Raw genomic sequence first — 27,423 nt, forward strand, 5'->3', positions numbered from 1 at the left:
GGCTCATTTAAACAAAGGCTGACCTTAAAACTGGTTTCCATGAAGCTTAGTTTGTACATCCTGGTTGAAATGGTCCTCATGTATATGCTGATGGTCACGTGCAGGGTAATAATGATGGGTCATAATGTATGTTCATCATACTTTTAAGTGCCTTTTGCCCTTGAAAATGGTGCATACATTTTTCTTTGTAGAGCCAGGAAAATGCGAAACAGATGAAACGCCTTCGAAATACAAAGGGACATATAAGTGGCCATTAACTGACCCTACGGAGACAGCCCAAGTAAGGTGCATTAAAAATGAGAATGGGAATGCCACAAGAATCTGGTATGTATCTGTGAAGTTCCAAATCCGAGTTTACGTGCACCAAGGTCTGCTGCATTTGGGGGGTGTTTCTGTGTCCTTTTTTCAGTCCCTCTCCTTCATCCCGACTGCCAATTCTTTTCCCTTCTCTCATCTTTTAGAGTCAAACACGCACGCATAATACAAATTTCAAGAGGACAAAATAGAAAACTCCCCCACGATCCCACCACCTCAACATAGCCAGTTTCAGGCTGGCAAGTATTTGTGTTGCTTCTGCCCCACCCCCAGCCCTCAATCTGGCCCTTCTCTGTATGCCTTTAAGTTTCCTGTAGTGGTTACCATGGTTTACATACCAATAATGTAATTTACCCTTTCATTCAATAGTTTATCAAACATTTCCATGCTTTGCATTTATCTTTTTAATGATCATTTCGAAGGCAGCTTCAGCTGCTCTCTCATTGATGGGCCATCATAATTTACCCCATCACTCTTCTATTGTTCGGTTTATCATTTCCCTTTTAAAATCATCAGCCGTCTTTTCTTACTCTTTGATGTTAATGGCGTATGCCAAATAACTCAAATGGGCAAGAACAGAGGGGCAGCAGGTTTCAACCGAGGCTTAAAAGCACTGATAGAAAGCCACATCTCTGCCTGTATCATCCCCATTTATGCTTCCTTCTAATGAGTCCACAAAGCAAGCCGCTTTTGCAGCCACAGCCGGAGCTCACAGAGAGCCTCTCCTTTGCAGTCCACCCCTTGGTACAAGCCCTTTGCTAGCTCTTGCCTACTATGAGAGCTGCCTCCATGCTCCAGGCTGCTACCCCCAATACCAGTTCACTATGCCGCCAGCATGATTTTGTAGTCACGTAACTCCAAGAGCCGAGACAGAATTGCTGTGAGTCTGAGATCAGCTAGCACTCCTTAGAAAGTTCTAGAACAGCCTGGTTTACAGAGTAAGACCCTGTTTAAAACAAAAACAAATAATCCCCCAACAAAAAGCCTTCCCGAATCAAAACTCACCACTACCACAACAAACATACAAAGGAAGGAAGAAAGAACAAACGAAAGAAAGAAAATAAGTTCTTCTTGTGCAGTGTTTTGATAGACTCAGTTTTGTTTATGCAACCCTTTCTCATATTTTGTACAAGTCAGAGTGTAAGATCTCGCAGTTCCAAGCTCCTAATGAGGTTCAAGACCCTGCCCTTTTTATCTAATGCCTCCTAGAGTCTGGGGATGCTGAGTGAGTGTATTGGCTGACTTGAACTGGCCTGAACTAGATGAGGCATGGGTGAGGGTTGATAGCTCCTTAATCACTTGGAGACATGTACTATGTAGAGACAAGACTGTATTCCAACAGGATTTTTTTCCTTAAAAGAGGCAAGAGAGGAAAAAGATAAGAAAGAGTCATATCTAGAGGGGCAAAGCCTCTTCAGTGATTTTTGGTGATCTGACTCTTGCTCTGACCCATCTGATTTCCATCTGTGTTGTTTAAACACAAAAGCTGGGAATGGGCACAAGAAGGCATGCCATGGAGAAGTCCTCCCCCATTTGCTTTTATTTACTTGATTAATTAGTTAGTAGTAATTATTATTCATTTTGAGACAAGGTCTTACCCTGTATCCCAGCCTGGTCTGGATCTCAAGTGTTGGCATTATAGACATGAGCCACTGTACCCAGCTAGTACCATTTCTTTTAAGACTACTCTTATCTATCCCTTCATTGAGAAATCTGCTTCATGCCTCTTGTTCCTCGGTTCCATTTTTTTTTTTTGCAGTGCTATCAACACCCAAACTGGCAAGTGTCAATGGGAAAAACCAAGATTTAAGCAATGCAAACTGCTTCAAGAACTCCCTGATAAGATTGTGGACCTTGCTAATATTACCATAAGCGATGGTAAGACAGTTTTGTGCATGCCAGAGAAATCATGGGGCCTCCCTTAGTTTGCCTCCTTGACCTGAAATAAGAGACAGTATATTCAGAACTTACTCTATGAGAATTTACCTTACAGAAGTTCCACTTTAGATGCCATGTGCTTATTGGTGAAGGTGGCGTTAGAGCAGGAACTAGGACTATCAGACTTCTCTGTTTTGTAGATTTTCAATTTATATTTTTAGTGTTATTTTCCCTTTCTTTTCCATATTTAAAAACTTTTAAGAGGGTGTCCTTGTGGCACATTTCTTTTCTTTTGTTCTTTTTAAAAAAAAAACTATCTTTTTTTCCCATTTTACATACCAATCCCAGTTCCCACTCCCTCCCCTCCTTCCATTTCCTCCACTTCCCCCCACCCCATCCACACCCCAGAGAGGATTGCTTTGAGGAAGGACCAAGGCCCTCCCTACTATATCTAGGATTCCAAAAAGCCAGTACAAGCAGCAGGGATAAATCCTGGTGCCACTGCCAGTGGCCCCATAGTCTGCCACAGCCATACAACTGTCACATTTAGAGTGCCCGCTTTGATCCTATACTGGTTCCTTCCCTGTCTGGCTGGAGTTGGTGAGCTCTCATTAGCTCAGCTAAGCTGTTTCAGTGGGTGTACCCATCATGGTCTTGACCTCTTTGCTCATATTCTCACTCCTCCCACTCTTCAACTGGACTTTGAGAGCTCAGTCCAGTGCTCCGATGTGGGTTTCTGTCTCTGCTTCCATCAGTTGCTGGATGAAGTTTCTATGGTGACATTTAAGATAGTCATCAATCTGCCTACAGAGCAAGGCCAAATTGGGCACCCTCTCCACTTAGGGTCTTAGCTGAGGTTATCATTGTGGATCACTGGGATTTCTCTAGTGCCAGGTTCTTGCTTGCCCTATAATGGCTCCCTCAATCAAGTTATCTTCTTTCTTGCTCTCATCACTGTCCTTCCCCCATCTCGACTATCCTGTTCCCTCAAGTTCTCCTCCCTGCTCCCCATCTCCCCTCCTCCTTGTCTTCTGCCCTCCCTTCTTCCCCCAGCCCCATGCTCCCAGTTTTGTCAGGAGGTCTTGTCTACTTCCCCTTCCCAGAGGGATCTATTTATGTTTCTCTTAGGGTTTACCTTGTTACTTAGCTTCTTCAGGGTTGAGGACTGTAGGCTCGTTATCCTTTGCTTACAGCTAATGTCCACTTATGAGTTAGTACATACCATGTTCATCTTTCTGGTTCTGAGTTACCTCACTTAGGATTTTTTTTAGTTCCATTTATTTGCATGCAAATTTTAAGATATCATTTTTTTAACCACTGAGTAGTACTCCATTGTGTAAATGTACCACATTTTCTTTATCCATTCTTTGGCTGAGGGGCATCTAGGTTGTTTCTAGGTTCTGGCTATTACAAATAATGCTGCTATGAAGATAGTTAAACAAATGTCCTTGTAGTACGATTGAGCATCCTTTGGGTATATTGTAAGGAGATTGCTTGTTCATTCCAGCCACCCAGAACTGAAATAATGACACAGAAACTATATTAATTAAATCACTGCTTGTCCTATTAGCTCTAACTTCTTATTGGCTAGCTTTTACATCTTGATTTAACCCATCTCCATTAATCTGTACCTCACCAAGGGGTTGTGGCCTACCAGCAAGTTTCTGGCGTCTGTCTCTGGCAAGGCTATGTGGCTTCTCTCTACCCTGCCTCCTTTCTTCCAGCATTCAGCTTAGTTTTCCTCACCTACCTCTATACCCTGCATAGGTCCAAAGCTGTCCTTTATTAACCAATGGTGTTCACAGGATACATCATCTGTTTAATTGGTTTTTTTTTGTTTTTGTTTTCTTGGGTTTATTTAGGAAGCTTGCCTTCTGGCTGGCTAGAGAAGCCGAGGCAGGTGGGGGAGGGGCCCGGGGTTTTGCCTAGAGAGTGGTGTGACTCACTGGGTGGGTGATCACTCACTTCTTCATCCTCTCTGTGTAGTTGCAGCATAGGTTCAGAAGTTCAGTCCATTATCATCATGGCAGGGAGCATGTCAGCATTCAGGCAGGCATGGTGCTGCAAAGGCAACAGGATGTTGGCTCAGCACATTTCTAGAATCCTAGCACTTGGGAGGCTGAGGCAGGAAGATCCTGGGCTCAAGGCCAGCCTTGGCCACATAGTGAGAGAATCTGATTCAAAACCAAAATAAAACAGCAAGTACACACACACACACACACACACACACACACACACACACACACACTGATGGAGGACTCTCATTGGCTAATAAAGAAACTGCCTGGCCCATTTGGCCAGCCTTTAGGTGGGTGGAGTAGACAGAACAGGAAGAAGGAAGTGAGGTAGATGGCTCAGTCAGATGCCACGCCTGTCCTAAGTGAGATAAATTGCCATGCCTCGCCTCTCTGGGCCAGACCACCGTGCCTCTCCTCAGGGAGACAGTCGCCATGAAGCCAGCCACCAGGACAAACATGCTGAATCTTTCCTGGTAGACACCACTTTGTGGTGTTACACAGATTATTTGATACGGGTTAGTCAAGATGTGAGTAAGAGGCTGAAAATAATGGGCCAGGCAGTGTTTAAAAGAATACAGTTTCCGTGTAATTATTTCGGGTGTAAAGCTAGCCGGCAGCCAAGTGGCGGGACGCAGCCCTGCCGCTCCATACTACAACACACACACACACACACACACACGACTCCTAATTCAGGAATTTATCAAGTTCAAAGAAACAGAATGCTCCAATGGATATTACGAATGTCACAATATTTTACAATTACATTATTCAATTTTATAAACCATTTGGGCAGTGTAAATTAGTGTTAAGCATAAATTCTGGAAAATGTTATTGCTTGAGTCAATCATATAATATCAAAATGCTCTTTGTACCAGTTGTATCAATTTATAATCCAGTCCACAGGTTGTGGAAGTGCCTGGTTCAGAACACCTTCATGAATGCAGTGATAGTGTGTTAAAGTTATCAAGCTTTAGGGCCTTGGGTGATTTGATTAGCAAAATCTGATATCTCAAAGTAAGGTTAAAACATTTTCGTGGTGGTATGCACAGGTTCCCCCATTTAGCAAATACAGTCTAGTGGGTCATCTTATTCAGTGAGGTTTTCCTCAGTAACTCGGTTGTGCAACGAGCATTGTGAATTCTATATAGGGGATTTGTAACAAAGGACCATTTCATTATCCAAATTGCTGTACATGTTAGCATAGCCTCTGTTTCCTTCTTCCCACAGTTCCTGGCAGCCATAGATCCACTTTCTACCTGTGTGAATTTTGCTTATTGTAGGCATCTCAAAATGTTGGTGAAGTTTCTTCATATTGCAGCATGGGCCATTACCCCATTCTAAATAGTTGAATAATACTGTATTAAATTGACCTATATCACATTTTGTGAGTAAGTTATCAGTGGATGCGCATTTGATTGGTTGCATGTTGGGGTATTTTTTATAGACAGATTGTGAATATTTGTAGTACAAATGGCTAGTAGACATATTTTCTTCTCTTAGGACATACTGAAGAGTACAATTCTGAAGTCATCTGGTAACTCTATACTTAGCCTTTGAAGGAACTGCAAAAACTGTTTCCCACAGCTGCTGAGCCATTTTGCATCCCTGCTGACACCATTTGAAGGTTCCAATTTCCTCCTGTTGTTGTGAACACAAGCCCATCTTTTAGTTACAGCTGGTACCAGTGCCTTCTCTCCCCATCATGTATACGTTTACTCTGGATTTTAGTAATTTATGTCTTTTCTCTTGATGTCCTGCTCAGTCTAGGGAAGAGAATTTGAATTTTTCAGAAAATCTGTTTGTCTAGATGAGAAACAGGTTAAGAACAATAGCTAGTTTTTTGAGATAGAGCTATGCTAGGTATAATTTGTACCCCAAAATATGATCTTGCCTCAGCCTCCTAAGTGTGGGGATTCCAGTCATATACCACTATGCCCAGCAACAGCAACATCAAAGAAAATCTAGAGCTACTCTGTGTGCTTGCCACACATGCACAGTCCCCACTTTCAGCAGACAGGTGGCTTTGTTAAAATGGATGACTCTACCTTGACCCAGTTGACACTATATTGGGGTTCACTCTTGACACGGCACAATGCATATCTTAGTGAGGGTCTCTATAGCTGTGATAAAAACACCACAACTGAAAGCAACTTGGGAGAGGAAAGGGTTTATTTCAGCCTATAACTCTCAGGCACGCTCCATCACTGAGAGAAGTCAGGGCAGGAATTGAATACAGGAACCTGGAGGCTGGAACTGAAGCAAAGGCCGTGGGGGAAATGATGCCTACAGGCTTGCTCAGTCTTTTTTTTTTTTTTATACACGCAGTACCACTTGCCCATGGATGGCAGTACTCACAGTAAACTGGGCCATCCCACACCTATCACTAACTAAGAAAATGCCTGACAGACTTACTTGCAGGAAAGTGTGATGGAGGCATGTTCTCAATTGATCCCAAATGACACTAGCTTGTATAAAATTAACCAGGAACTAACCAGGACAGTGTATACCGGTAACTATAAGTATAAATGGGCATGACATATATCCATAGACTCACACTCCTCTAAGGCCTCCTTGTAGTAAATTTATGCATTACGCATTCCTTTCCCCCATCTGGTCTCTGGCACTCAGTGGTCTTTTTTATTATCTCCATGGTTGTCTTTCCCAGAATGTAGCGTAGTTGAAGTCATGCACTGTGTACCCATTTTAAGTTGACGTCTTGCTCTTAGCAGTGTACAATTCCACTCCCCTTTGTCTTGTTATGGTCTGCAAACTCATTTCTTTTTAGTAGTGACTAGTATTCCATTGCCTGGATGTAGGACAGTTTATCTATTCTCCTACTTGAGGACATATGGTTTGCTTCTAAAGATTTTTTTCTTTCCCTATATCCTCTGCAGCATTTGCGGCTGTCAGTGTTTTTGATTTAGGCCATTCTAATAGCTGTATGTTATTATCTCATTGCTTCTTTAATTTGGAGCTCCCTAGTGACATATGGATTATCTTTTCATATGCTTATCTGTCATCTACATATCTCTTTTGGTGAAATATATGCTATACTCTGAATGTTTCTGCTACCACTCCAACCCCAGCCAAATGTTTATGTTGACATCCTAATCCCAGAGTGATTGGGGCATTTGAAATGTCAGGAAGCCGGGCGGTGGTGGCGCACGCCTTTAATCCCAGCACTCGGGAGGCAGAGGCAGGCGGATCTCTGAGTTCGAGGCCAGCCTGGTCTACAAGAGCTAGTTCCAGGACAGGCTCTAGAAACTATAGGGAAACCCTGTCTCGAAAAACCAAAAAAAAAAAAAAAAAAAAAAAGAAATGTCATGAGTGCTGGTCCTTTAGGAATAGAATTTGTGTTCCTTCAAAAGAGGCCTGAGAAGCTTTGTTTTTCTTCTTCTACCACGTAAGATTACAGTGAGAAAGGAGCTTCTTTGAACTAGGAAGTAGGGCCTGAAAATATAGGAAATCTCTTTTCCTCATAGAATTTCAATTTCTGCATAGCTTTGTAGATATGGCTGGCTTTACTGCCAGATTGGGTCTCTGCCTCAATGAATGGCCATCAGTTTAGGCATAAGCACCTTACAAAAGGACCAAAGGATTGACCGGAAGGCAGAGGACTGTTTTGACTTGTCTTCCTCGTGGAAGATTTATATTTGAGCTCTTTGGCAAAGAATATGTGGCTGAGTTAGAAAAGTCAGCCACCTCTGATGTCCTAGATGAGAAATCATGGATCAGGGTGGGAGGCAGTGCTGCAGGTTATAGTGAGTGGGTAGAAGGACAAAGGACCTGTTGCAGGCTGACCTCCCTCCTTCTGAGTGACACGTTGGCTTTAGACACGCTAAATAAGAATTTTCTCTTGTGGGAGAAAAAGTCAACACATTGTAGTTGTATTTCAATTGTATTTTAATAAATAAAATCAACCTGAAGATCTGAAAAGCAAAGCAGCCAGCCACTAGCTCTTACCTTGACCTCAGTCTGAAATGGCGATCTTGCCTCCAGAAATCTCAGAATGAGACTGTGTCTGAGAGCTGTCTCCTCCCATTTTATGATATTCTCTAGTTCTGGGATTAAAGGTGTGCCCCACTGGAATTAAAGGCATGCACCACCTGGTTTCTGTGGCAACTAGTGTGGCTATTGGAATGAAAGGTGCATGTCCTTGTGGTTACTGGGATTAAAGGCATAGGTCATTGCTGGATGCTCTGTAAGGCTGGCCAGTGTAGCTGTTTTACTTTTCCCATCCCCAGGCAAACTTTATTTATTAAAATACAAGTGAAATGCACTATAACACATAGCCATAACAAGAACAAAAGCACTGTACTAGCTTGAGAGTTCAAGAAAATTAACTAAGAAGCTGCAACAGAGAAGGAGAATAGTTGGCTGGATGGTGGCTCCAATGCATACAAGTGAAAAGTGAACTAGAAGCCTACTAGCTTTGGAGGGATCCTCTTCTTCTTAAGAAGGAAACTTAACAGCAACTGAGTACAGAGTAAAGGAAAGAAATGAACTCATATTGAAACAATTTATTTTCTTTCTTTTTTAATTTCGATGACAAACATTAGATCTCTTAGTTGGAGAAAAACTCTATAGTTCTCCCATATAAATACTTGCTCATTTTAACTTCTTTATATCATAATGTTAGGCAAAGGACTTCATTCTTTTAAAGTTCTTTGAGTTCTGTTTGTTAGTCACATGATGCTGAAGCTATACCAGACCCGGATGAAGCTGGCTGCCATTTTCTACCATCATGGCAGGCAGGAGGGGGAGCAATTGACAGAGAATAACAGCAGGGGGAGGCCTCAGGGGTGAATAATGCCTGCCCTGTGCGAGAGGCTGAGTTCTACCTCCTGATCCAGGCAGAAGGCCGGCAAAGCACTGCCCTTTCAACCCCCAACCATGTAGAGAAAAGAAATGAGAGGCTACAGAGGCTATAATGAAAAGTCATGCTAAAGCACTCAAGTTCTGGAGCCAGAAAGGGTTAGAGTGTCATCTGTCTTCATATCTTAATCTGTGTGAAGGCACTAATGTTGAAGGAGCTGCACGGGCTGTGGCCCAGCACCCGGCTAGCTTTACCCAAAATAATTACACGGAAATTGTATTCATTTAAACACTGCCTGGCCCATTAGCTCTAGCCTCTTATTGGCTAACTCTTACATCTTGTTTTAACCCAGATTTAGTAATCTGTGTAGCACCACGAGGTGGTGTCTTAACCAGGAGAGATCTTAACCTGCGTCTGTCTCAGAGAGGAGAGCTATGGCGATTGCCTGAGGCGTCTTCCTGACTCTGCTTTCTTTCTCCCACAGTTCTGTTCTGTCTACTCCACCCACCTATGTTCTGACCTATCAGGCCAAGCAGTTTTCTTTATTAATTAACCAATGAGAGTAACACGTAGACAGATGACCCTCCTCCATCATACTAATATGAATCACTGTGTGAGGTTGTTAATATTCCATTGTTATAGCTCATCTTCAAAATGCCAAACATCATTTCATCCACTCTTTTACCACTGAAGCTGGATGCTTAATGTGGTAGAATTTTGACAGTAGCAACATTGTCAGTTTTGGGTCTAATTTTTTTTTTATATTTTTTCTTCTCTGATTCAACACATACTGACTGCAGTTTCCCCTCCCTCCACTCCTCCCAGTTCTCTTCCCAACCAACCTACCACACACACACACACACACACACACACACACACACACACACACCCCTCCCTTCTCACCCAGATCTACTACTCTGTTTCCCTTTGGAAAAGAGCAGACCTCCAAGGGATAAGAAGCAAACATGGAATAACAAAGTACAAATCCTTATATCAAGGCTGAAAGAGGCAACCCAGTTGGAGGAAAAGGGTCTCAAGAGTAAGCAAAAGAGTCCAATGTTTAAAAGGACTGAAGTATAGGTATTCTTTCTTGGTGCATTGTTATTTAGGGTGCTTTCTCATAGAACACAGTTATTGTGTTTTGAGAAGTTCAGTAGTATGCTGAGAAATATTTTACCAACCAATTCTATTCCAAAGGGGATAGAATTAATGATTTGTAACATTTGCTATTATTTTTCCATTTTGGATTTTTTTTTGAGACAGGGTTTCTCTGTGTAGCTCTGGATGTCCTGGGACTAACTTTGTAGACCAGATTGACCTCAAACTCAGAGGTCTGCCTGCCTTTGTCCCCTGAGTGCTGACATTAAAGGAGTGTACCACCACCACTTGGCACATCTGATATTTTTATAATGTAATATTATCAGGGAAAATATAAGCTCTATCATGTAGTCTGTGAACTGTGAAGTCAACGAGGGGTGTACACAGAGACAATGGGGGTAAACAGTCCCAAATGTATCAGCAAAATGTAGCCAAATAATTAGCAAATGGTGGGTTTTTAAAAATCTTGGTTTTTAATATAATTTTATTGTAAGCTTGTATAATTTAAATTTAATGGTGCCTGCATTTAATAACCAGACCACAGAATTTCCCAGAAACTCACAAACTGGGTTCTTCCAAGCTTATACAAACTGGCTCTAGAACACACTGGATTCCACCCACCTTTGAACCCAAGTCACTGGAAGAGGCCGTGTGGAGGGAGTGCCACCCCCAGCCCCAGATGATCACATGCTTAGCATCAGCTGCTTGGTGTGAGAGAAAGTTCTAGGCCAGTGTAGCCTTTAGATGGGCCTAGCCCTGGCTTTAATCCTACTGTAACTACTTGAGAAGTTCCAAAAGAGAGCTGCTCAGTTGAGCACACTCAATAACCCAGAACCACAAGAGATAATGATTGACTGTTGCATTGCCGAAAAGTGGGGGGTGGTTTGTTATGCAGCACTGGCTCAGAGCAATAGCTCAGTTAAAAAAAATACAGACTCTTATTCTTTTGATTGTTACATTTACTGGCGGGTTAACTGAAACAATATTTCAAGCTATGAGAATCCATTCTGTAACTTATAAAGGAAGATTCCTTTTTACTCTTGCTTAGGAACCTAGAGTTTTTTTTCATACAATGACTATCATCCATCTTGAATTTCCCCTTCAAAACATATAACTCCAGATGAGAAGTCTATAATTGCTTTCCTTGGTGCAGTTCGTCCCCTATTGGCCTGTTGTTTCCTGTCACTCTGGCACAGCAGGGACAGCGTGAAGTGAAGTCACACCACTGAAGTCCACAGAATCATGACTAGGCAGCTCTGGTGACTTCGTTTCCAACCAAGCCTGAACAACTCAATAACAACAGCAGAAAGATAGGGGAAAGGAGCTCACAATGTTTTTCCTCTACCACTAATTTTGTTGTTTTCTTTTCAAAGTTTTATGCTACATTTGATGTGTGTGTATGTGTGTGTGTGTGTACACAACTTGAAGGAGTTGGTTCTCTGCTTCCACCATGTGAATCCTAGGGATCCATCTCAGGTGGTCAGGATGGGCAGCAAGTGCTTTTACCCACTGAGTCATCTCCCAAGCCGCTGACTTTTCTGTTTCTGAATGAATCATAAGATAGATATTAACAGGGACAAAATATCAATTTAGAATCAATTTCCTTCCTTTCTATCTCATCAAACAAAACACTGACATTGCTTGTGAACTTATTTCTACCTAATCCATGGGTAAGTTGGGGTAATGGACTGCAGCTTGAGAAGACCTTTCTTAGAATTGACGAACTTCCGTTGATGAGCTCAGAGTTGCTTATGAAATAAAAAGAATAAAGGAAGAAAACGAAAAATAAGAAAATATCCTGGGGATAAAATTGTGTGGAGCTTGAGGTAGGGAAGAGGAGGAGGAGGAGAAGGAGGAGGGGGGAGGAGGAGGAGGAGAACAGGAAGTGAATTTTGCACTCAAATTGTTTTCTTTTCCCAAACACAGCTGCTTATTCATAATATGAGCTGTATTAAATTTGCCTTGAGTGCTCTTGTGTGCGCTCCCTCTCTTTCTCCAGAATCTTTCTCAATAGATCAATTCGTCTTCAATTTCCCCCTGCATATTTTGGTTGCTGGGTTTTAAGTTAGGAAGACATAACCAGGAAGATCAGCTTTATGTGGATTATAGTGAAGTAATAGCTAGTTTGCATTGTATTTGTTTAATAGTTTTCTTCACTTTAAAAGGGGGGTTGATGACTCAAGGAAAGATGATTTAAACAAGCATTTATGAGACAACTAAGAATTATCTGAACACTGATTGGATATTTGATTTGGTGCTGTAAATATTATTGGCAATTTTCATCTTAATTTTAATTTAATTAGGATAATGGTTAAGACAAAAGTTGTTTAATTTTAAAGATATGTATTAAAATGTTTGTGGGGGAAGCTATAGGATATGTGGATGGGGCAAAGGTAGATGAGAGAGGATATGAATTCTCTTCTTTTCTTTTTTTCTTTTCGTTTTTCAAGACAAGGTTTCTCTGTGAAGGTTTGAAGCCTGTCCTTGAACTCACTCTGTAGACCAGGCTGGCCTCGAACTCACATAGGTCCACCCTTCCTCTGTCTCCTGAGTGCTGGGATTAAAGGTGTGTACTACCACCACCCGCCATAGAGAAGATATAAATTAAGATTAGCCTTCCACTGACATGTGTTGAAGCTGGGTTTTTCATAAAGTACATGGCGATTCATTAGACTATTCTCTTGCTTTCTGAATATGCTTGAAAATTTCCATAATAAAAAGTGAAGAAAAAAGTGGGCGAGCTAATAGCTATTGTTCTTCCTCCTTAGAAAATCTAAATTAATTGCTTCTTATCATGTGGTCCATATTTTCTTTCTACCTGTGGATTGTCTGTTCTTGACAGGGAATAGTAATCACTACCCTTGATTGTGAAAACTTAGACTCAATGTTTGCTGATATTTGAATATAGGTGGGATCTTAACTTGAGCCAACACTCAAAAGTCTTAATTAGCATCAACCTTCAAGATAATTCTTCAGTGACAAAAGGATTCTCTAGTGCATTTGAAATCAGAGTTAATGAAGACAAAATTGGCTTTCATTCTTCCCGAAACTACGTTTATTGGAGAACTTAAGATTCAATAGCTTCCTTTGGTGAACTTTGCTCACTTGATGTGTGTTCCAGTCACTGCCTTTTCTCTTTAAAGGGGAGGAGGCCATGCAGCATAGCCCAACACTAAGGGCAGAAGTGAAGGTTTCCATTTCCATTTTGTCGTCCCCCCCCCCCCAGAGAATGCAGACGATGTCGCAGAGCACATTTTAAATCTGGTGAACGAGTCTACAGCTCTGGATGAAGAAGAGACAAAGATTATTGTTTCTAAAGTAACTGATATTTCCAACTGTGATGATATAAGTGCCAACCTAACCCAGATGATACTCCAAATCATCAGCATAGTGACGGAGAAGCAAAGCGACTCAGCTTCCAACCTGCCTCCAGTAAGCAATAAGTAAGTCAGAATGCTTGGCTCAGAGACATGGCTTCATGAAACGTAGACGTTATTGTATTACTTCCTCAGCAACCAGGCAGTTATGCATTGACAGGGTCCAGTGCAGTGGATAGAACCATTTGAATATGAGCAAACTCTCAGTGATAATGACTTTTCAGATAAATTCTTATCCAAGTCCCAGTCTGAAATCCTTCCGACTGCTGCACATTTCTATAAAATGCATCCAACCCATGGAACCCTGAAAAATGTAGAAATTGTTCTGGCTGATACTTTCTACCTCAGTCAATAACCAACTCTTTGTTTTCCCCTTGAGAAGTTGACTTATGAGTGTCTTATTTCATTATATTTTTTATTTATTCTTTGAAAACTTTCTAGGGGCTGGAGAGATGGCTCAGAGGTTAAGAGCACTGGCTGCTCTTCCAGAGGTCCTGAGTTCAATTCCCAGCAACCACATGGTGGCTCCCAACCATCTGTACTGAGATCTGGCGCCCTCCTCTGGCGTGCGGGATACATCGAGGCAGAATGTTGTATACATAATAAATAAATAAATCTTTTTTTTTAAAAAGAAAACTTTCTATACCTATCCAATATAGTTTCCTCCCTCCCTCCCTCCCTCTCTCTCTCTCTCTCTCTCTCTCTCTCTCTCTCTCTCTCTCTCTTTCTCTCTGATACACACACACACACACACACACACACACACACACACACACACGTGTATATCTCACTACTCTTTCCAGCTCCTCCTAGTGATCTTTCCCCGCCTTATAGGCAGTGTTAATTGGACACAGAGGCTATTCATAACAACACTAAAGAAGACATCAACTTTTATATGAAGCACTATCTATACACCCTTAAACCTTAAACCATTTCTCCCTCCCCCAGTTCTACTCTCAGTTCCCTTCCCTGTGCCCTGTGCGTCTGCTCAAGCCTCCTGTTCCAGACCTGCTTCCGCTGCTGCCCCTCTGGGCCCCATTGTCTATATAGCAGTCATCGCTGTGTTTCACTGTGCACATCAGATCACACATTGCTTTTCCAACCACTTGGTGGCATTCCTTTATAGGTCCAATAAAATCTGAACTTCTAAGGCAAATGAGACCATGAGAGGTCTGACTTCAGAGATAAGATACATGCTATTCCTATCTCTGACTTTGCTTGCAAGGGGACCGAAGCTCTAGGAGGTCATTCTGTTCACCCCTACAGAAGTTAGAGGCACTGAGATACAGACCTCCGTCTGCTGGGCTCCAAAGTCAGGGCTCTTACTAAACAACATCAAGATGACAATGAAGTGACCCAGTGAAGCTTTGCAGTGAGACATCGTGGGAGGAGGAGTTTTTATCAAGGCAGAAAGAGTGCTGTTTGCCTGTGATTCCTTTCAGGATCCTGAGGATAATTGAGCGTGCTGGTCACAAGATGGAGTTTGTGGGGAGAACGGCAAATCTCACTGTGGCCAGACTGGCTTTGGCTGTGTTACGGGTGGACCACATGTTTGAAGGTATGGCCTTCAGCATCCACGCCTCTGAAGAAGTCACAACCCCCCAGGTGAGTGCAGCTCAGGAAACTGAGAGCCAGGTAACCAAATGTATGCTGTTTCAGATCTTCACCCATGAAGGTCTTAGGAAAACCAAAGTGCACCCTTGGAAACTATTAACCTGAATGGGAATATGAGAAAACATGGAAATCCCAGGGAAGACTTGTGTATAACCAGTGGTAGGTTAACATCTTAGTTGTACTGGTGTCTGTGTGGTGTGCAATGATGTCACAGTTGGCTCTGTCACCTAAAATCATTCCAAATAATTAGTTGACTATCATGTAAGGGAGAAATTATTGGATGTTGGATGTTACACTACTGAGTATTGTTGGAACATATCAGGTAACAGGAAAGTCAAAGAATGTGCCCAAGGACACATAGCCTAACAGTTAAGCTGGTACTTGGACCTATGTTTGGCCGGATTTAAAGTCTGGGATGAAGTTAGATAACAGAAGCAAATGACAAATGTTTCCTATGATGTGGATGTTAGTTACCCTGATTCATCATGCTGTATCCCATTGATAAATGCAGCCATTATATACCAATTATAAAAATTCTCAGCCCTTTCCTCCATCCAGCAGCCCTTCAGCCTCTGGCTGGTCGCATGCTACTCCAAAGCAACCCGGGAGACCAGATTTTATTTTTACACCTTAAAACTATAAATTTATGTATGGGAAGACATGCAAATCCTAAGTCCATGGTCTCTGAGTTTAGCTAAGGCATATGCACACATAACCCCACACTCTCTCAAGAGCAGACTATTGCTATTGCTCCTGAAAGACCCCCACTTTCCTCCAGGGCCACCGCCATCAGGACATTTTCCTGGCATGATTTGTTTCTGCTCTAGATCTTTATAACTCCAAAATGCATCATGTGGTATAGACGTGATTCTCTCCTTTCATATATATTACATTGTTTTGAAATTAATCATTTTGTTTTCCATATTAATCACTCAAAATTAGTCATTTTGTTTTTACTGATGAATTCATTGTTGATAAATAATATTTCATTCAATAAACATATCGTGTACATTTTAATTTATTCTACTGTTTATGTATATTTTGGATTGTCTCCAGTTTGCAGGTATGACAAATAGAGCTCCTGTGAACGTTTGCATAAAAGTCTTTGTATGGAAATGTTTTCATGTGTCTTGGACAAATACTTAGAAATTGAGGAGCTGGCTCATAGGGTATATACTTATACAAATTCCCATGTTCTTGTCTCCTGTGGCTAATGATGGGCAGGAAGCTTTCATTTTCATCTTGATTGCTCGCATAACTTCTTTGTTGACTTAGCTGTCAAAGTCTTTTGTTTGTATTTTAATTGGCTTGTTGTTCTTCACAACTTTCCTGTCATTTTCTCAGTGGTGTCTTTTCATAGGCACACATTTAGAAGTTTTTCTAAAATCTAATTTGCAGTTATTTTACCTTACTAGTAACTATATATGATTTGTCCGGAAAAAAAATTGGCAGGGGTCCATCATGAAAACATTCTCTTATGGTTTTTTTTTTGTTTTTGTTTCTTTTTTTTTTTTTTAAAAAAACTCTTTGGTTTTTAACTTTTATGCTTAAGAGGAAGCATCTCCATGAGCTAATTTTCTTACAAGGTATGAGATCACTTTGTTACAAATGAATATTTAGTTTTGCAAACAACACTGCTTATTAGGGACTTTCCCCTTCCCATTGTTACATTTAACAAAAGAAAATCAAGTGATAATACATTTCAAAAAAAAACAGTTGGGGGAAGGATCTCATCAAACCTCACCCCTAAATGATGAGTTGCAAGCAATTAATGGCTGCTAAGAGAAGGAGAATCAGTCTTCTACAGGGACAAACTTCTAATAGGTGATCTAGTCTCAAGCCCTGAACACACAAATATACTAAATGAACTTAGCAGGTTGTATTTATAAATGTATATGCATCTACATCTTTTTCTCTGTGTGTGTGTAACAATATTTTTTCACTTTTTTATTTCATTTTTTTTAAAGGAAAACAAACTATAGATTTTCATTTTACACACCAATCCCAGTTCTCCCTCCCTCCCCTCCTCCCATTCGCTTCACCTTTCTCCCACCCCACCCCTATCCACTCCTCAGAGAGGGTAAGGCACATTGCTTTGAGGAAGGTTCAAGGTCCTCTCCACTATATTCAGCCTGAGCAAGGTATCTATCCAGAGAGAATGGGTGCTGAAAACCCAGTACAAGCAGCAGTGACAAATTCTGGTGCTACTGCCAGTGGCCCCACAGTCTTCTCCAACCATACAACTGTCGCCCACATTCAGAGGATCTAGCTTGGTCCTATGCTGGTTCCTTCCCTGTCCGGCCGGAGTTGGTGAACTCCCATTAGCTCAGGTAAACTGCTTCAGTGGTGTCCCCTTCATGGCCTTGACCTTTTTGCTCATATTCTCACTTCTCCCACTCTTCAACTGGACTTTGGGGGCTCAGCCCAGTGCTCTGCTTCGGGTCTTTGTCCCTGTTTCCGTCAGTTGCTAGATGAAGGTTCTATGGTGACATTTAAGATAGTCATCAATCTGACTACAGGGCCAGGACAGTTCCAGCACTCTCTCCACTATTGCTTAGGATCCTAGGTGGGGTCATCCTTGTGGATGCCTGGGAATTTATCTAGTGCCAGGTTTCTTACTAGCCCTGTAATGCAATGGATAATGAGCCTACAGTCCATGACCTTAGAGAAGCTAAGTAACAAGGTGAACCCTAGGAGAAACATATATAGATCCCCTTGGGAAGGGGAAAATAGACAAGATCTCCTGACAAAATTGGGAGCATGGGGGTGGGATGAGAAGGGCGGGCAAAAGAGAGAGGAGGAGGGAAGAAGGGGAGGTGGTAGGGAAGAAGGGGAGGTGGGAGGAGAACTTGAGGGAACTGGATAGTCGAGATGGAGGACAGAGACAGAGAACAAACAATAATGATTTGCGAATAAGAGGTTATGAATTTGAAAAGGAGTGGAGGGGACATAGGAAGAACTGGAGGAAGAAAAGGGAGGGGGAATGATATAAATACAGTACTCGTACATGAAATTCTCAAAAAAAAAAAAGATAAAAGAGTTGGGGAAAAAGCCTATTTCTAGGCTTTCTATGTTGTTACATTTGTTTACTTTTTATAAATCCCTGTGTTATTGCTACACTGTATTGGTACCTATACTCCTGTGTGTGTGTGTGTGTGTGTGTGTGAGAGAGAGAGAGAGAGAGAGAGAGAGAGAGAGAGAGAGAGGTGTTTGTATGTGCTCGTGTGTTTATGTTTACCTGTGTATACATCTGCACAGGCTAGAGGAGGCTGTCAGGCATCTTGATCTGTCATTGAGACAGGGTCTCTTACTGAACCTGAAGCTTGATTTTAAGGCTAGATCCTCTTGACCATTTTCTTATTCCCCCGGTACCTGCAGTGTAAAAGTTAGATAGTATGAGCCCTTCAATTTTTTTTAAGTTTGTTACTCTAAGCCTTTTCTAAATCTACATGAATTTTTACATCTGCCTGAAAAATCTATGCAAAAAATTATAGTGTGACTGGGATGGAAACTGCTGATCAATTTTGGAGAAATTTAGTCCTTAACCATATTGAGTCTTTTAACCCATGGAGGTTTGATTAGTTTTCTAGTTTCTCTCCGCAGTGTTTCATAGTTTTCATGTGAAGGGCTGATATGGTTGTTAATCAACATTTTTGCAGTGCTGGGGATCTAACCACTATAGCCTTGCACATAGTAGACACACGCTCTACCGTGGCGCTACAGCCCCTGGCCTCAAGATTTCAAATGAAATCTTGGCTTATAGGTCAGGTTGACCTTGAACTCACTGTGTGTCCCAGCTTGGCTTCAAGCTCACAGTCCTCTTGTCTCTGACTCCAAGTTGCTGGTCTTTTAATAGACTTGTGCCACCACACCTGGCTCTGTTCTGAGTTTATTCTTGAATATCTTATTTCTATCCTGTTGTTGCAAATGGAAAATTTTAAAATTACAATTATTTTATGCTAATATGTCAAATGCAATTGATTAAATATAAAATGTACAGTATGAGTTGACTGATTTGCCCTAATCTTAAACTCCAAAGTGCAAAAATATTTTATATTTTGGGATTTTGAGCATTTCTAATTTCAGGTTTTTGGATTAGGAGTTGTGCAAGCAGTAAGTAGAATCTATGTAAATATTTCATCCAAAACCTGCAAAATCTGAGACACTTCTGGTCCTATTATTTTGGACAAATGATACCTTTGTACATCATTTGTATATCATGTACATTTGTAAGATTAGTTTGCTAGTTTTAGATATTTTATAGATTTTTCATGCAACAACTATTGGCTGAAGGAGCAGAAGGAGCTCCCGCAACACTTAGTGATATTTCTCTTTTTGAGTGTGTGTGTGTGTGTGTGAACAGATTCCAGAGGAGAAAATGGGGTGTTCAACTCTGTCACTTCCTACCCTGCTACCTTAAGACAGCTCTCACTGAGCCTGAACCTAATATGGTGGCCGCAGCAATCCCCACTGCTCTTAGTACAAGGCTGCAGGTGTACACATTCTGCTTGACTTGTTACTCTGGTGCCACGCTAGCGTAACAAGCACTCACACTTCTCTAGCCATTTTCCTACCTCCCACTTTATTCCTTTTATTAGCCTTTTCAGTTTTTTTAGTTTTTAGTGTGTGTGTATTTCTGTTTGTAGGTGCAGTTGCCTGTGCATGTATGTGTGGAAGGTGGAAGCCAGAGGTCAGCATTGGGGAAACAACAACTTCTTCTTCTTCTTCTTCTTCTTCTTCTTCTTCTTCTTCTTCTTCTTCTTCTTCTTCTTCTTCTTCTTCTTCTTCTTCTTCTTCTTCTTCTTCTTCTTCTTCTTCTTCTTCTTCTTCTTCTTCTTCTTCTTCTTCTTCTTCCTCTTCCTCCTCCTCCTCCTCCTCCTCCTCCTCCTCCTCCTCCTCCTCCTCCTCCTCCTCCTCCTCCTCCTCCTCCACCTTCTTCCCCCCTCTCTCTTTCTGAGACAGAATCTCTTACTGAGCCTGATCTCATTGCTTTGGCTAATGACTGGTCAGTGCAAGTCCAGAGTCTTCTTGTCTTTGCTCCTCAGTACTGAGGTTACAGACATGTAATGTACTGTCCAGACTTTTACCTGGATCCTGGGGATACAAATCAGGTCCTCATACCTGCACACCATGCACCTTATGAGCAAAGAGATTTCCCCCAGCCTTTATTAGCCTTATTTTGATGTCTACTATTTCTAATAAGATGTTCAAGGGATATGGTTGTGGTGGGTATCTTGTCTTATCCTTGATATGAAATGGATAGTCTTCATTTTTGTACTGTTGCTGTCAGGCTAGCCATGGTCCTGCTTTTCAGACCCCTCCCTTTTTATTTCGTTTGAGGATGTTATGACTCTCTCTTTTCTTTTCCTGAACTGGGATTTTATTCTGTTGCCCAGGCTGATCTTGAGTTCCTGAGCTCAAGACATCCTCCCAAGTATCTGGGACTAGGCGCACACATCCATACTTGTCTAGAGTTACCAATTTACTGACAATTTGTTATGAGTTTTGTTAAATGATTTTTTTGTATCTCTTGAAATAATAATTTTCTTTCATTTTAAACATTTCATTTTTTAAAAAACTGTCTTTTCTCATTTTATATACCAATTCTAGTTCCCACTCCTTCCTCTCCTCCCACTGGACCCACCTTCCTCCAGCCCACCCCTATCCACTCCTCAGAGTTGGTAAGGCTTCCCATGGGGAGTCAACAAAGTCTAGCACATTGCTTTGGGGCAGGGCAAACTTGTCTTTTGATCCTGGGTAATTGGGTGCAGGTTTTGGGTCCATGAAAAAAGCGTCCATTTTATAGTTCTTAGGTATATTATAGCATAAGTATTAATAAGGTAAAGGTGGTTGATTGTATTTGGATCATCTGTGTGTTTACTAATCTTTTTCTTAGTTAATTTCTAGTTGAGAGGACTATTAAAATCTCCAATTTTGTAAAACTATTTTCCTTTTAATTCTTTTAAATTTGGTCATATTTATTTCATATATACTTATGTTGTGGGGTTTTCCTAATAAAATCCTTAATCATAACTTATTTATCATTATAAGATACTGCTATCTCTGATGTGTTTCTTTGAGACAAGGTTTCTCTATGTAGCCAGGGTTGGCTTTGGATTATCTATATGGCCCTGGCTGGACTGCAACCAGTGAGCCAGCATTCTCTACTTCCTGCTTGCTGGGATTATATGTGTGTGTCACCGTGCCCGCCAGTCTCATCTTTCTCACAGCTTTCTTAGGATGCATATGTGTGGGCAGAAGCATGTGTGTGCCCTCTGTTTTCTTTATATTTAATGTATAATACTTGTAGAGAGCATATAGTTTGGTTTGAACTTTTTTTTATCAACCCTGGAGATTTCTGCCTTTTATGTGTATAGTCCTTAAATGTTTTAAAAAATTATTGACATGATTAAATTTTAAACTTAAAGCTATAATTTTAGCCGAGTGGTGATGGCACAAGCCTTTAATCCCAGCACTCGAGGCAGAGGCAGGGGCAGGGGCAGAGGCAGAGGCAGAGGCAGAGGCAGAGGCAGAGGCAGGGGCAGAGGCAGAGAGGCAGAGGCAGAGGCAGAGGCAGAGGCAGAGGCAGGGGCAGGGGCAGGGGCAGAGGCAGAGGCAGAGGCAGAGGCAGAGGCAGAGGCAGAGAGGCAGAGGCAGAGGCAGAGAGGCAGAGGCAGAGAGGCAGAGGCAGAGGCAGAGGCAGAGGCAGAGGCAGAGGCAGAGGCAGAGGCAGAGGCAGAGGCACAGGCAGAGGCACAGGCAGAGGCAGAGGCAGAGAGGCAGAGGCAGAGGCACAGGCAGAGGCACAGGCAGAGGCAGATGGATCTCTGAGTTCGAAGCCAACCTGGTCTACAAAGTAGCAAGTGCTAGGACAGGTTCCAAAACTATGCAGAGAAACCTGTCTCGAAAAACCAAAAAAAAAAAAAAAAAAAAAAAAAAAACCAACCAAACAAAAAAACCCACCAACCCCCAAACCCTATAATTTTATGTTCTTTTCTATATGCTGGACTCTTATTCTGCTATTCTTCCTTTTTGTTATATTTTACTTTAAAATATTTCTTATACTTCATTTTAATTTTCTTTTGGTTTTTCTGGGACAGGGTACTTCATTTTAATTTTTATTAGTATTTGCTTTTCATATTATCCTAACTCAGCAAATAATGGTTTTTTACAAAATAGTTGATTTCATTATGACATTTCATGCAGTGGCTTTTGATCAAATCCACATCAATCCTCCTCTTCTGTTGTGCGACTTCCCCTCTTCTATTGATCCTTCATTCCTTCAGATGCTCTCCTTTACACTTCCATGTCTTTTTAAAGTTAATAGATCTTGCAAAATGGGAACATGCGATATTTCTATTTGAATCTGACTTATTTCACTTACAATGACAATCTCCAGTTAGACTTATTTCCCTGTGGTATATTTCATTCTTCATTAATGGATGAATTAATATTTTATTGGGCACATACAACTACAATTTTAATCCATTTATATGTCAATGGCCAACTTGGCTGATTCAGTATCTTTGTTATTATGAATAGTATATCACAATAAAAATGGGTGTACAGATGTCTGTCATACATGTGACTTTGATTCTTTTGGGCATATACTCAGGTGTGATATAGGTAGATGCTATAACTGTGCTATTTTGGTTTCTGATGGAACTTGCATAATGATTTCCATAGTAGCTGAACAATGTTGCATTTCTACCAGCAGCATTTGTCCTTTCTAGCACATTGTCTTAGTTAGGGTTTCTATTGCTGTAATTGAACACCATGACCTAAAGCAAGTTGAAGATGAATGGGTTTATTTGGCTTACATGTCCACATTGCTGTTCATCACTGAAAAGGAAGTCAGGACAGGAACTCAAACAGGGCAGGAACCTAGAGGCAGGAGCTGATGCAGAGGCCATGGAGGGGACCTGCTGACTGGTTTGCTTCCGTGAGTTGTTCAGCCTGCTTTCTTATAGGATCCAGGACCACCAGCCCAGAAATGGCACCAACCACAGTGGGCTGGGCTCTCCCCCATTGATCATTAATTGAGATACAGCCTAATCTTATGCAGACACTTTCTTCATTGAGGTCCCCTCCTCTTAGGTGACATTAGTTTGTGCCAAGTTGACATAAAACTATCCAAGCACACAATTTTCTTAATTGCCACGCACCGCGGCCCCGTCTGCGCTCTATGCACTAGACCCCAGTTCTCGAGCTTCGGGCAAGGGGCTGGAGGTTGAGAATACACACGCAGAGACAAACCTACACGCAGACCTTCCAACACTGGTACCAAAAGCCCATCTTTAATAGCACCATGGAGGCTTAAATACACTGCAGTCAATGGCCAACAGGTGAAAATCCCGTTCTCTGATCCTCTAAGCTAGGCACAGCTTCTAGTAACTTCAATTAGAAGGTTCTAGCAGGGAAGAGAAGCTGAAGGCCAGGACTCATTAGTCCCAACACTTAATGCTTGCTCTAGATATTGAAATATACAACTTAATATTTTCATAGTCACTTAGAGTTAATATTGACTGCTTCACAAAAATGTAGGAATTTAAAACCATAAATACTTACTTAAACTCCCTGTTCTCTATTCTCTAATTTTCATGTTGGTTATTTTTTTTTTAAACCAAGGAAGACTATAGACTTTACAAGAGAATTTTATGATTATCTGTCTGTCTATCTATCTATCTATCTATCTATCTATCTATCTATCTATCTATCTATCTATCTATCTATCTGAGATTTTTGAGACCTGGTCTCATTATCTAGCCCTGGATGCCTGGAACTGGCCTGAGCTGACCTCGAACTAATAGAATCTACCTGCCTCTGCCTCCCAAGTTCTGGGATTAAGGATATCTGTCATGATGCTAAAGAAGTTGAGAGAAAGGGTTTTCCCCCATTAGTCGGGGTCCTTACTGACTTTGTTATTTGCTGTCCTTTTCTGAAGAGCAGACTTCTATCCAGCACTGTATGCCTTTAGCATCACAAGTGTCATTTAGCCTATCTCGTAGTCCAGGCAGGTATTGTGATGATTTGTCTTAGTTTTAATTTTCTGAAAACATCTTCCCTTGATTTGTTGAAGGATGTTTGATCCCCCCCCCCATCATGTTTTGAAAATATCTCCCTCTCTTCTGGTCTTAACCTTCTTCTGGTGAGAAATTGGTATTCTTTAAATTTTATTTCTCTGTATGAGATATGAAATATATCATTTCCACCTATTGGCTTTTTAATATTTTCTGTGATTTTTCTGCAGTTTGACTATTATGTGCCTTAGTGCCTTTTTGGGTTGTATTTATCCTGTTGGGATTTGCTGAGTTTCATGAATTAATAATTTATTATTTCTTCAGATCTTGTTTCTTACCATGTTATCTCTCCATTTGAGACTCCAGTTTCATGTATATGAGACCTTTTAATTCTGCTTCAAAAGTCCTTGAGATTCTGTTCAGTTTTTTTTGTTGTTTTGTTTTCTGAGATGGGGTTTCTCCGTGTATCCATGTTTTCCTGGAACTCACTTTGTAGACCAGACTGGTCTTGACTTTACAGAGATCCCTCTGCCTCCCATCTGCTGAGATTAAAGGCATGCACCACCACCGCCTGACTTCTGTTCATACTTTCAATCATTTTATTGTCTGTTTTCTGATGAGACGATCTCTATCCATGTATCTCAAAGTTTAGTGGCATTTGTTATTATCATATAACTGATGCACTCATCTAGTACAACCAGAATATTCCAATGGCCATCCTAGAATTTTCTTTTCCTCTGCATATCCTTCTTATTCTTATTGTTTTGTTGTTTCTGCTTTTCTCGTATTATTCATTTTCTTTGCATTAATTGAAAATACATTTTATTTCAAATACCAGGGCACAGCTGTACTTGAGGCTTTAAAATCATTGTCTGTTGACTTCAGTTTTGGTTGTGAGCCTAACCTTTAACAAACCTCTCCAGTTCTGTCTGTTAATTTTAGTGTCTGGGTCCTTTCAAGATTGTTCTCCGTCATTTGTCTTTGTAGTTAAAAAGTGGATCATATGTATTCTTTCTCCATATATTCAGAAAATTTGGATTACATTCTGAACATTGTGAATTTTATTATGTGGAAATTAATTTCTAATATCTTTCTCTGAAAGCTGTTGATTTGGTTATAATAGGCTATAAAGTTGTCTGGAATCAAAGTAAACTCCATGTCCTGGATGGCAGTTCAAATCTTAGTTGAGTCCCTTGATATTTATTTGGACTCAGCGACCAGGAACACAGTCTGTGCAGAGTTTACTTCTCTCCATTCCAGATGTTCCCCATCCTGTCCTTCCAATGGCTGTGATTCTCTTGATCCTTTGCTTCCTATTCTTCACAATAGGAATGAGTAGATTTTTTTTCTAGCAACATTTTCAAAGCAGTAGTAGTTTCAGCCCAACATCAGCTGAACAGCTGAAAAACAAATAGTTCACCTTGTGCTTTTACTTTTTTCTGAGTGCTTCCTCTGCTCCAGAATCTGCCAGCGTTCATTTTCCCGGGCTTTCAAAGGACTGTCAGTTTATATAGCTGTTAGATGCAGCAACATCCTCATCCATTAAGAGCTATTTAGCTATACTAGAAGCAGGTGTTGACCCCCTTGTTTACATATGGAGTCTCCATTAGAAGCATCCGTGGATAAACAGACCATCAGCCTCAGTCACATCTTCAGCATATATTACCTATAGGCTGAAGTTAAATCGGGGCCTACAAGGTTATCAACTGATTAAGTATGGATCCTCTGTGTTAGAAAGTCCATATGGTTTTTACACTCAAGTTACTCTGCAAACATTATACACTACCACCCATACCTCCGTTACTCTATACTTGACTAAGTTATAGCTCACCGAGCAGCACTATGGAAAAATATGGCTTCAAATCATGTGTTTCTGTTCAGTTTCCTCCTTGCCTTATGATCTGTTTGCTTCCCTGAGAGACTGTTAACTAATATCCTACTAAAACATACTTCTCAACTTCGGCTAGGATATTAAAAAAAGAATGCAAGTAAGGTGCCCATGCACCCATTTTTTTTTTTTGGCCTGGAAGATCCAGGTTTATGATTGTAGTCCAAGTGTAATTTCTAATAAATCCCGTTTCATTCTCAAAAATGGTCTAGTGTGTACCAAATGCTATTCATTCCCAATGAAACGAGCATATCCTTCTCACCATGAGTCTCTAGCAGAATTGCTAAAGGCTAAAGCCTGCCTTCCTTGGCTGGCTTTCAGTGAAAGCGTTGCTCAATGGACTGTGCCTAATACCGCATGGTTCGTTGTTGCGTCTGCTTTCAGAACTACATGGGAGAAGGTAACCCCATGTCTCAACTCGCCTTTATTTCTGAACATTTGGAAAATCACCTAATTTGCTTTTTTTCTTTTCACCACAAGTGTGGGACTTAGGTGAAAGGGAGAGAACTTTGGAAGGAACAGTGTGTGTGTGTGTGTGTGTGTGTGTGTGTGTGTGTGTTGGTGTATGGATGTGTAGGAAGTGTGGTAGCCCATGGAGCCAGGCCCCATCCCTCAGCTTCAGCGCTCTGTGGGAATTCTGAATTGGTTGGGATGGGAGGAGGGAGAGGCTGTCACTATGGTGGGTGAGGACTCTGGCTTTCATTTCCTGATGTTTCTTGGCAGATTTTCCTCGGCAGCATCCCTGTAAGGAGGGTTTTGGCTTCCATATATTTGCCTAAATCGTTGGGAGAAAAAGTTCCTGTTAATGGCTTAGAAACCATCTTGTTTAATTTTTTTGGTCAAACCTCGCTCTTTAAGGTAAGTTCTTGCCTCTGGTAACTGTCATGAACTGACATGGTGACTCACTTTAATTATGAACTCCTGCTATTTTCATGATGTTCTGTTTATTTTAGAATATGCTCTGATTGATTCCAAAGTCTTTCAGCACAACCCCTGGCCCTCCACATGAATCAACATCGACTTTAATGATGTTTTACACTTTTGAATTTTCACAGCTCCAAAGCTTTGGATGGGACCTTACGGGTTATCTGGTGACCAAACAGAGGCCTTAAGATGTTTCAAAACTAGAAAAGAACAGCATGTTCTCCCGAAGAGATTGCCTTTCAGCTTATTAATATTCCCTCCTCCATCTTTCTTGGCTTCTAGGTCTGTATGACCTAAACCTCTCCTTAAGCTAGAGGCAGTGAATTGTGGTGAGGCATGGTCGGAAGAACCTGCTGCTAGAATTTGAAGCTGACATTGCTGTCTTCTACCTGTATGATTTCTGGCAAGCGATTCAACCTCTGTATGCCGTAGTTTCTTGTAACGTGAAATTGTCTAAGAACAGGACCTCATGGAG

The 27,423-nt window shown here is 41.2% G+C and overlaps 1 protein-coding gene across 1 annotated transcript in view; it reads left to right on the top strand.

Annotated features, from left to right (window-relative positions):
• Window positions 1-27,423, top strand: part of Adgrg4 (adhesion G protein-coupled receptor G4) — a 95,940-nt gene that overhangs the window by 35,757 nt on the left and 32,760 nt on the right. The window contains exons 8-12 of the mRNA XM_038315882.1: window positions 192-324; window positions 2,075-2,193; window positions 13,352-13,568; window positions 14,945-15,107; window positions 26,748-26,882. Of these exons, the coding sequence (XP_038171810.1) occupies window positions 192-324; window positions 2,075-2,193; window positions 13,352-13,568; window positions 14,945-15,107; window positions 26,748-26,882 (767 nt within the window). The remainder of the gene's footprint in view (window positions 1-191; window positions 325-2,074; window positions 2,194-13,351; window positions 13,569-14,944; window positions 15,108-26,747; window positions 26,883-27,423) is intronic.

This window comes from Arvicola amphibius, chromosome X, assembly GCF_903992535.2.
Source record: "Arvicola amphibius chromosome X, mArvAmp1.2, whole genome shotgun sequence".
NCBI lineage: Eukaryota > Metazoa > Chordata > Mammalia > Rodentia > Cricetidae > Arvicola > Arvicola amphibius.